This window comes from Festucalex cinctus, chromosome 14 (assembly GCF_051991245.1).
Source record: "Festucalex cinctus isolate MCC-2025b chromosome 14, RoL_Fcin_1.0, whole genome shotgun sequence".
Lineage (NCBI taxonomy): Eukaryota > Metazoa > Chordata > Actinopteri > Syngnathiformes > Syngnathidae > Festucalex > Festucalex cinctus.
In genome coordinates, this window is record NC_135424.1 from 23,485,168 (window position 1) to 23,496,572 (window position 11,405).

At 36.8% G+C, this 11,405-nt stretch overlaps 1 protein-coding gene across 4 annotated transcripts; it reads left to right on the forward strand.

Annotated features, from left to right (window-relative positions):
* Positions 1 to 9,947, forward strand: LOC144001566 (galactose-specific lectin nattectin-like). Of its 4 annotated transcripts, XM_077496019.1 has the most exons (9): positions 2 to 1,108; positions 1,174 to 1,256; positions 1,415 to 1,477; positions 1,578 to 1,599; positions 2,197 to 2,282; positions 2,421 to 2,555; positions 6,332 to 6,440; positions 8,971 to 9,079; positions 9,335 to 9,947. In XM_077496019.1, exons 3-8 carry the CDS (start codon positions 1,415 to 1,417, stop codon positions 8,991 to 8,993), a joined length of 438 nt encoding a protein of 145 aa, XP_077352145.1. In that variant the 5' UTR covers positions 2 to 1,108; positions 1,174 to 1,256; the 3' UTR covers positions 8,994 to 9,079; positions 9,335 to 9,947. The 4 variants fall into 4 exon arrangements, with proteins under 4 accessions (XP_077352143.1, XP_077352145.1, XP_077352144.1 ...); XM_077496017.1 differs by lacking the exon at positions 1,174 to 1,256 and having other exon boundaries at positions 1 to 253; XM_077496018.1 differs by having other exon boundaries at positions 2 to 1,256.
* The last annotated feature ends 1,458 nt before the right edge of the window (positions 9,948 to 11,405 follow it).

An 11,405-nucleotide genomic window follows, 5' to 3' on the forward strand; every position in this document is an offset into this window, starting at 1 on the left:
TGATGACAACGAGGTCGCTGAACATTCTGCTTTCCCGATTGGTGGAAAAGGAGGCTCAACCCCTTTAAGACCTGTGACACCAGGAGTCAAACCAGCCAATCTCCCTCTCCTCCCAACCAGCCACGCCAGTGAATTGTTTGAAAGCTGTTTGTTATCAGCGTAGCGGTGAACTGCAATTTCTGTTTATTAAGTTTGCATCTGTTTTGTCATATATGAAGGCAGGATGCTGTTTTTTGTTTCCCCAACTATTCAGGTTGGAGTTTTTACTTTCCTAGAGATGTTTTTTTTTAAATGTTGTCCTTGGCTCACCTGGAAGACTTTGTGTTGTTTGTATTTTGATGGAAGCTCATGAACATCCATCCATCCATCCATCCATCCATCCATCCATTTTCTTGACCGCTTATTCCTCACAAGGGTCGTGGGGGGTGCTGGCGCCTATCTCAGCTGGCTCTGGGCAGTAGGCGGGGCACACCCTGCACTGGTTGCCAGCCAATCGCAGGGCACACAGAGACAAACAACCATCCACACCCACAAGCACACCTAGGGACAATTCGGCGCGCCCAATTAACCTGCCATGCATGTCTTTGGAATGTGGGAGGAGACCGGAGTAGCTCATGAACAGCAAATGTGAATAAATTACTAATTTGTTTTGTTTTTATTTGTTCATTTTTCCTTTTGGACAATCAACATACAGTTAACAGCATGTACATTTTTTCCCAGTCCTATTTTAAATTTGTCACAAAAGTCATTGGTGCCAAAAGGGAGCAACTTATTAAAGTCTTTGAGAAATATAATTAATTTAACTAATTCAAACAAAAAAAATAAAATCCATGAAATCCAATTAGTTGTATAACCAAAAAGAAAATTGGCATGACTTCTCTTAAGACACAACTTTGTTTTATGGTGATGGTGAAGACAAAGCAAGTGTGCAGGTGGTATGTTTTGTACATTGTTTTAAGAATGTCATCAGGCAAGTAGTAATTATTATTATCAGCTGCCAATTGTTAAACATCTTGAGATGCTGCTCTTTGTTGGCATGACTTCTCTTTTCGCCACACCTTGACGCTTAGTTTTATAGTGATGTGAAGACAAAGCAAGTGCGCAGTTGGTATGTATTGTTGTTCATTGTTTTAAGAATGTCACCAGGCAAGTAGTAATCATCATCATCATCAGCTGCCAATTGGTAAACATCTTTAAATCCTGCACTTTGTTGGCCTCAGTTTATTTGCTCAGCATAGGGCGTCACAACAGCAAAGGTAACATTTAGGAGATTTATATCATACTTCTCAATTCAATGTCATGTCAACTTTTTTATTTTTTTTCCCTACATTTATTTGAACAGTATTTTTTAAATCCAAACAAATATATCTAATGTCATAACAGTTTCTCTCCCTCAACCACCCTCATTAAACAGATGACAATTGTTCTTCACTTCGTCTTGGTCTTGGGTGGCATTTGTGGAATGTTCACAAGAACTGTAAGTAAAACCATGTAATATTTTCCACACTTTCTTATTGAGTGTTTTCTACAGTGATGTGATAAAAGATTTACAGTTTTTTTCCCCTCCTTTCTCACAGTGGGCCTTTGCCATAGAGAGAGGTTGGTAACTGTCTTATGTTACTGTCTTAAAAACCCCTGGGCATTATCTTATTTTGAAATGACTTGGTCAGAACCATCAAAAGCCGAAAACCGGTCACAATAACGCCGAAGGGTTTTAAGTTGTGTGACTTTGTTCAAGATGTGGGATTCATTCTGGATTGATAAGCATTCCATGACAGGGTTGACTTTTACAGGAAAAACAATCGTTCATGCTTAGATTCACACAGATGGACAATTCAGACTCTATGATTAAGATTAAAAATGGTCAGCCTAAAAGACAGCACAAATGTACTCATTACTGAAGCATAAGAACGCCGGACACAAAATGGAAGGAAGCTGCTATTTACCGAATCACAGAGGATTGGAGATACAGGCTGTGCCATGATGCCTCTGAGGCAGTCCAGTATGTAACAGCAGGTGTAAGAAAGACACAGGTAGCTTCCGTATACATTTTTAGGGAGGAAGCCAGAGTAGAGAAAACCCACATGATCACAAATGGAACATGCAGAAGAGATCCCCCAAAGAAAGTACAGTCTAAATTCAAAATAATTCTTGCTGTAAGGCAGCAACTCCTAACCAGTCTTCTAATGTTCTCAGATAAATATTGCCCTCATGGCTGGACTCAGTTGGACAACCGCTGTTTAATCTTCCAAAATGAGGACATCAATTTTCTCTTTGCCGAGGTACATATATTTATATATTTGTATTATATATGTATATTTGGTGACACACCACAAATTAGTCTTCTGCAAATGAAATACTGTACAAATTAAAAATTTTTGTTCCTGTTGATTTAATGTTGACTGTTTTCATCCAATTAGACTGTCTGCAACATTCTTGGTGGAAATCTGGTTTCAATCCACAATGCTCTCGAAAATGAAGTAGTTCGACACCTGATACTGGCAGGGGCTGGATCTTTTCAACCTTCTTGGATTGGACTGTACGACCGGGTTGAGGTAAAATGTGTAATGTTTTTTTTATTTTTTTTTTAAACAGGTGGTTGATCTTAAATGGACCTTTTTCACATTTAATGGAAATACATGATCACTGTGGATCGCCACTTCCGGTGTAGCTCACAGCAACTGTAACAATTAAAAACTGGCTAAAAATAAAAGCCACTGTCATACTGGGATGCTCATCCTGCATTTCAAACTTTATTAAATACCCAGGCATTAGCCAGGCCATCCAATGTGTGATTTCAAATGTTGCTTGGAGCAATCTTCTTCTTCTTCTTCTTCTTCTTCTTTTTTTTTTTTTTTTTTTTTTAATTTCAGATAAGTCATAAAACAATAAATTACCATCCATTTCATTAAATGTCATTTGACATGAACTTTTTTTCCCAGCTTTAATTAATCCATATTTTCACTGAAATGATTAAACGCATGTGTCTCCATTCAGCAATACCTTTCAGCATCAGATGACACTTTTAAATACAAATACTTGTACACTCGATTACTCAATACAATTACATTCATTGTCACAGCCACTTCTATGTCCACAATAGTCGGGTGGTTAAAACAAATGACTGGCACGTGGAAAGTCTGCATTCGATTCCCGCCACTTAGCACCACTTCGATTTCACATAGCAATCATTGTACAGTATAATTATTTAAAGCTGCTCTATGTAATAATTTGATCCAAAATGAAGTTTTTAATTAGTAATTCACACTCAAACGCCAAAAACGTTTAATACTGTGCATTATACTCCCAAACACGTTTACGTTTTTTTTTTTTTTTTTTTTTTTTTTTTTTTTTTTATACACAAGAGTATACAGAAGGCTTTGACATGCAGCTTCTGACATGAACAGGGGGCTTCAAGCAATGGTAGTTATTAGGTTCCATGTTTCTAAAACCGCCAGCAGGTGGCAGCAGAGTATGAGCGATCAGCCAAGGCCATGTTGCAATTAAGCTCCTTTTGGCATTGTTTCAACCAAGAATATGAATAATGATGAAATTTAGCTATATTCTCATCGGGTCGAATCTCGCTTAGGAAATGTTTTTGTTTTTTTTCCCACCCCACAACTTTAATTTCAGAAAAAGTCATTGTTCAACTGTTTTACATCCATTTGGTTAAATGTCATTTGAATGACTGATTTCCATCGTCCAGTTGGAAGAATCAACAATCTGCACTTTCGCTTTGATTGAGCCGCATTGCAAAAGTCCCGTCGTGTTTTGACCCTTCAGGAGCCATCAAGAGGTAAATGGGCAGTTAGACTATCTTCTTTTCTAATGTATTGTGAAGTTTTATTGTAGTCTGTAGGGTTAAAGATGCATTTTGAAGCTCCGGATGATGGAGTTGCTGGCCGGTGAGCCACCATAGCGGGTGCAAAGTCTGTTAGTGTTTTTGTAAAAGTAAATGTAGTGATGTGTGTTGGCCAATAGATGGCACTGAAGTCTAGTTATTATATCATTTTATTCTCCTCATATTTTTGGCATCAAACAACTCCCAAAGAATACCTCCGATTTACACTGTTCAAATTTCAACTTGCTTAAAAAATTACACCTTCCAGGGTATATATCATCAGGTTCCACATTACTCACAGTACTCGTACAATTAAACGTTAAAGATCAACACATTCATTCATTTCCTCATTCATTTTTAATGGGACTGACATTGAACTTTAAATAGTGCATCCCGTGAATCCGATGACATTGAGGATAGCAATACGTTGCTAATATGCCCAAGTGCGGAGACATTAGTTAGCGACCGTGTGGTAGTTTTATTCTGCACTGCTAATCATAAATAGACCCTATCGTATTTTCGTTACGAATTCCTAGGGTGGCACGGTGGATGACTGGTTAGCACGTCTGCCTCCCACTGCTAAGGGCGTAAGATCAAGTCCGGGCTTTGGCCTTCCTGGGTGGAGTTTGCATGTTCTCCCCGTGCCCGCGTGGGTCTTCTCCGGGTACTCCGGTCTCCTCCCACGTTCCAAAGACATGCATGGCAGGTTAATTAGGCGCTCTAAATTGTCCTTAAGTGTGTGTGAGTGTGGATGTGTGTTCGTCTCTGTGTGCCCTGCCAGTTCAGGGTGTACCCTGCCTACTTCCTGACGCCAGTTGGGATAGGCTCCAGCACCCCCGCGAACCTTGTGAGGATTAAGTGGTTAAAGAAATGGATGGATGGATGTTTCCTCCTACGTCAATTTGAAAGGTATTAGCTCAAAGCAAAAAATGGGTATACATCGGCCAGTTGACTTGTGCACCTTAACTCCCTATATAGTGCCCTACTTAGCACTCACACCATTTTGTAGGGGTGTCCAAATGTCCAAAACTATAGTTAAAATAAAATGGTAAAATGAGCTGCTTTTTTTTTTTTTTTAAATCTAGTATGCACTCAAAATTACCCACAATGCACTTTGAAAAGTAGGGCTGGACGATTTTAGAAAAAAATTTGTATTGCGATTCCCCCTTTTTTTGGGGGGGGGGGGGGGCAAATATTGCAACTTCGATTTCATTTGCGATTGTTTTTTCACATTCAGCTTTTTATTCACAATGTACAGTAATGTTTCCAAACGTGACCGAAAATGAATCAAAATATGAAAATATGAAAAGCTATTACTCGAATAATGCAAGAACACCGAGCTTGTGTGAGAGCGATAGTCCTTTACAGGGTTCAAGTTTATGGAATCACAGGAGTGCCAAAATTAATAGGAAATACAAACGAAATCCATAAAAGAAACATCATCAATAAAAAGAGACATTTATGAAGGCAGTTATATAAAGACATTCAATAAAAGGGAATATTTACTAATGCAGACATACAACGGCATTCAATAAAAGAACATTTACAAATACAGACATACAAAGGCATTCAATAAACCCGAACAGTCATTTTTATTAATTTTGACACTCCTGTCACTCTAGAGTCATAGGAGTGCCAAAATTAATAGGAAATACAAACACAATCCTGAAAAGAGAACTTTTACAAAAGCAGACATACAAAGGCATTCGATAAAACCGAACATTTAATTTCATTAATTTTGGCACTCCTGTGACTCTATAGAGTCATAGGAGTGCCAAAATTAATAGGAAATACAAACACAATCTTTAAAAAGGAACATTTACAAAAGCAGACATACGAAGGCATTTGATAAAAGAGAACATTTACAAAAGCAGTCATATAAAGACAATCCCTAAAAGAGAACATTAACAAACGCTTTCCACATTTGGCTTTTGCTTATTTGAATGCGTGCATGTCAATGCTGTCTGAAGTGGTTTTTGGAAAATAAATCCCGCCCCTAATCTGGGCGGATCATTTGTTTTTACGAATGCGGATTTATATTAATTATCTTTGTCAAAATGTGTCAAATGCCTGTTTGCATTTGTATGCAGATGACAAGGTTATTTATTGTTCTTCCGGGGTGATTGAAGAAGCTGTGAAATTTTTACAGTCTGCTTTTGATGTTGTGCAGTGTCATTTAACACAATTAAAGCAAGCTTTAAATCCAGACAAATCTAAATTAATGTTTTTTTTAGCAGAAATTCAAATAGTACCTACTAAGGTATTTAGGTATTGCTATTGACCAAAACCCGTCTTGACAAAAAGTCAGTGTAGAATTAAGCGTGTTTATTCCTGAGCCACTTAAATATCTTTAACTTTTGTTCTCAGATGAGTTTATTTCACAATTGAGTGAAATTGAATAAAATGTGAGGAGGCTTTTAAATGGTGCTGAGAAAAGTCTAGAAGTTTTTATTTTTAGGTGAATAACAAATGAGTGACTTTGTCTTTCAGGATGGAGACTTTTTATGGACTGATGGCTCACCCTTTGATTTCAATGACTGGGCTAGTGGACGGCCAAGAGTGGATACAGAGCAAGACTGTGGAGTGATCAACTTTCAAGGTATGAATGTAGTTTCACCATCCTTAATTATCCTCACATGATGACTGAAGTCTAATATCATTCTATCACCATATCATCTTTTAATTTTTAAATATGAACAACTGGTATGCTAATATTTGGTTTATTTAAAGTGTCTCAAAGTTTTTATGTGCAAAATTGTATTGCAGGTTGTCTGGTGTTGATGAATATTTAATGACCAATCCTTTCTCCAAGAATCTAGCAATATCATACTTGTGTTTATCTGTATTCTGTCAGGTGAATTATGGATTTCTATTATCGAAATCTATACTCAGAAATTAATAGACCTAACCCTGAACATATTGAGGTATTCCTAAATAGCTTAAATATACCTCAGTTATCTATTGAACATAAAGATATTCTAGATGCCCCGCTTACTATAGATGAGTTGTATCGTGCTTTAGACAGTATGCCTAATGGCAGAGCACCTGGTCCAGACGGCTATCCGGCTATATTTTTTAAACATTTCTGGTTAATGTTTGCTCCATTATTTCTAAGAGTAGTAACTGAAATTAAAAGTAAGGGTGATATACGTCAAGATATGAATATAGCAGCAATTAAACTTTTATTAAAGCCAGAAAAAGACCCCACCCTCCCGTCAAGTTACCGACCGATATCACTAATTAATACCGATATTAAAATTATCGCTAAGGCCTTGGCATCTCGACTAGAGACAGTAATCTCGACAATTATTCATAGCGATCAAACAGGTTTTATTAAAGGTCGTCATTCTACTAATAATATTAGGAGGCTCTTTAACTTGATTAGTATGTCACAGCGATATGATAAAAAGGCAGTTGTTATTTCGCTGGATGCAGAAAAAGCCTTCGATAAAGTTAACTGGTCCTTCCTCTTTGCTGTCTTAAATAAATTCGGCTTCGGGGAGTCATTCATTCAATGGGTCTCAATATTATATGATTCTCCTAAAGCTACAGTTACTACCAATGGGATTACATCACAGAGTTTTACTCTACAAAGGGGAACAAGACAAGGGTGCCCAATGTCTCCTTTATTATTTGCTATATTTATTGAGCCGCTTGCATTAGCTATACGTCAGGATAGACGGATCCAAGGAATCCACTCCGGGACAATAGAACATAAAATTAATCTATATGCCGATGATATACTACTCTATTTAGAAGAACCTGCAAATATTGCAACTTCGATTTCATTTGCGATTGTTTTTTCACATTCAGCTTTTTATTCACAATGTACAGTAATGTTTCCAAACGTGACCGAAAATGAATCAAAATATGAAAATATGAAAAGCTATTACTCGAATAATGCAAGAACACCGAGCTTGTGTGAGAGCGATAGTCCTTTACAGGGTTCAAGTTTATGGAATCACAGGAGTGCCAAAATTAATAGGAAATACAAACGAAATCCATAAAAGAAACATCATCAATAAAAAGAGACATTTATGAAGGCAGTTATATAAAGACATTAAATAAAAGGGAATATTTACTAATGCAGACATACAACGGCATTCAATAAAAGAACATTTACAAATACAGACATACAAAGGCATTCAATAAACCCGAACAGTCATTTTTATTAATTTTGACACTCCTGTCACTCTATAGAGTCATAGGAGTGCCAAAATTAATAGGAAATACAAACACAATCCTGAAAAGAGAACTTTTACAAAAGCAGACATACAAAGGCATTCGATAAAACCGAACATTTAATTTCATTAATTTTGGCACTCCTGTGACTCTATAGAGTCATAGGAGTGCCAAAATTAATAGGAAATACAAACACAATCTTTAAAAAGGAACATTTACAAAAGCAGACATACGAAGGCATTTGATAAAAGAGAACATTTACAAAAGCAGTCATATAAAGACAATCCCTAAAAGAGAACATTAACAAACGCTTTCCACATTTGGCTTTTGCTTATTTGAATGCGTGCATGTCAATGCTGTCTGAAGTGGTTTTTGGAAAATAAATCCCGCCCCTAATCTGGGCGGATCATTTGTTTTTACGAATGCGGATTTATATTAATTATCTTTGTCAAAATGTGTCAAATGCCTGTTTGCATTTGTATGCAGATGACAAGGTTATTTATTGTTCTTCCGGGGTGATTGAAGAAGCTGTGAAATTTTTACAGTCTGCTTTTGATGTTGTGCAGTGTCATTTAACACAATTAAAGCAAGCTTTAAATCCAGACAAATCTAAATTGATGATTTTTTTTTTTTTTTTCAAATTTAAAACAGTTACCATCAAGTCTAACCAAGAATGAAACTGGTGAAGGAGCAGAAATTCAAATAGTACCTACTAAGGTATTTAGGTATTGCTATTGACCAAAACCCGTCTTGACAAAAAGTCAGTGTAGAATTAAGCGTGTTTATTCCTGAGCCACTTAAATATCTTTAACTTTCGTTCTCAGATGAGTTTATTTCACAATTGAGTGAAATTGAATAAAATGTGAGGAGGCTTTTAAATGGTGCTGAGAAAAGTCTAGAAGTTTTTATTTTTCGGTGAATAACAAATGAGTGACTTTGTCTTTCAGGATGGAGACTTTTTATGGACTGATGGCTCACCCTTTGATTTCAATGACTGGGCTAGTGGACGGCCAAGAGTGGATACAGAGCAAGACTGTGGAGTGATCAACTTTCAAGGTATGAATGTAGTTTCACCCTCCTTAATTATCCTCACATGATGACTGAAGTCTAATATCATTCTATCACCATATCATCTTTTAATTTTTAAATATGAACAACTGGTATGCTAATATTTGGTTTATTTAAAGTGTCTCAAAGTTTTTATGTGCAAAATTGTATTGCAGGTTGTCTGGTGTTGATGAATATTTAATGACCAATCCTTTCTCCAAGAATCTAGCAATATCATACTTGTGTTTATCTGTTTTCTTTCAGGTGAATTCTGGAATGATATCCGATGTGGTGTTCGAAGACCATTTGTTTGTGCCAAAGATGTGAAACTCCACTAAGAAAATCAGACCTGCTTTCATATGCTCTTTTATAATGTGTTGCTTTGTAGGAAAGAATTCATTGTTCACAATTGTTCTAATAGCCAAACAAATGTGGACACTCGAAAGATACAGTATAAAATTTATAACCAGTTTTTTTTTTTTTTTTTTTTTGCATGTGTTTCTATTTTTCTCTTCATTCATTGAAAAAAAGACATTGCAGCTGGACATGAAGGTGTTGTACAATATTTCACATACATAATGTAAACACATACATATTGTAGATATCTCAATGTAATGCCACTCTAACCTACATGCAATATGCCATTCTAACCTACATGCAATGAGGTATTAGGGATACACTACCTTAAAAAAGTATTCATACCACTTGAAGTTTTTCAAAACTCTACCTTACAACCACAAACCTCAATGTTTTTTTTTTTTTTGTTTTTTTTTTTTTTTTTTTTGAGAATTTATGTGATTGACCAACACAAAAGGTAACACATGCTTGCTGAAGTAGAATGGAAATGAGGCTTTGTTTTCAAAATTTTAAGCAAATAAAATAAGAAACTGGTGGTGTGCTGTTGTATTCAGCCGTTCCCTTACAAAAAAGTGGCATATCTTAAGTATGATTTATAAAGTATATTCGAGTATACGCATATAAAGTATACTCTGGACTTTATACTCCAGTGTACTAGAAATTATACTAATGTAATACTTGTTCAGACTAAATTGGAACAAATTAAGTTTATAAAAGTATTCTATAAGTATACTCATTCAATATACTTTTAGTAGTCTATACTTGAAGTGTACTACAAGTACACTCATTTATATAGTACAAGTATACAACTTGTATACTTCTAGTTCACAGTTTACTTTAGTGGTCCCAACCAAACTCTTATGAAAGGGACTATAACCTGGATCAATAAAGTAAAGTCATCCATCCATTTTCTTAACCCTTTTCCTCACATGGGCCACAAAGGTGCTGGAGCCTATCCCAGCCGGCTTCGGGCAGTAGGCGAGGTACACCCAGAACTGGTTGCCAGCCACTTGTTTTTGTGATGTATTGCAATTTGTGAAAAAGCAGAAAAAAAAGAAACCAACCAAAGTGAACATATCTGACTCGCGCATTTCTTTAAGTACTGCTTTACTGATGTCATCGGCAGGTGCGAAGGCCACCGATACGATGTCTCAGCCCGATCACAACGGCACAAATCTCTGACATTAGTGGCTAGCAGCTCGTGTTAGCATTAGCAACGATTGGCTGGCTGGTACGGGGGCCCTGAAGTGCAAAACGCAAAAAATACAGTTAGGCCCAAAATTATTTGGACAGTGACACAAGTTTTATTTTAGCTGTTGGCAAAAACATCCAGAATACAATCATATAATCAACATAGAATTAAAGTGCAGACTTTCTGCTTTAATTTGAGAGTATTGACATCCAGATTGGAGCAGGGGTTTAGGAATTTATAATGTAGCTGTCTCTTTTTCAGGGGACCAAAGGTAATTGGACAGTTGACTCACAAGACTGTAAAAAATAAAAAGATGGGTCCTTCGGTCCGTGTACTTTTCGGCCATTCGTTTTTCCTTCTGAAGCAAGGAAACGGAAAACAGGAAACAAACCGATTTCCGTTTTTTGTTTTGATGTATATGAACAAATAATGCGAAACGAGTCGTCTCCCGTTTTTGTTGAATTAAAAATGAAAATGAAAAACCGGAAACGGGGCCCTTATCCGATGTTCTATTATGTGTTTATTTAGCACAAATCGGGAAATGAAATGTGGCCGTAAACCGTTTTTTCGCAAGCTGGTTTCTCCTTGACCCGGAAGCCGGAACAGCAGTAGCAGCTTGCTGCCCCCTAGTGTCTATTTCGAGGTCCCTGTTGGCGCCTATTCTTCGGGACTTCCAAACATGGCTTTAGATGGCTATCACAACTTGATAGTGGAAATGAAAAATAACGGCATGACGTCTAGTGAAATCGCTACACATCTGTGTCGCCAATTTGGCCCTATAAGAGG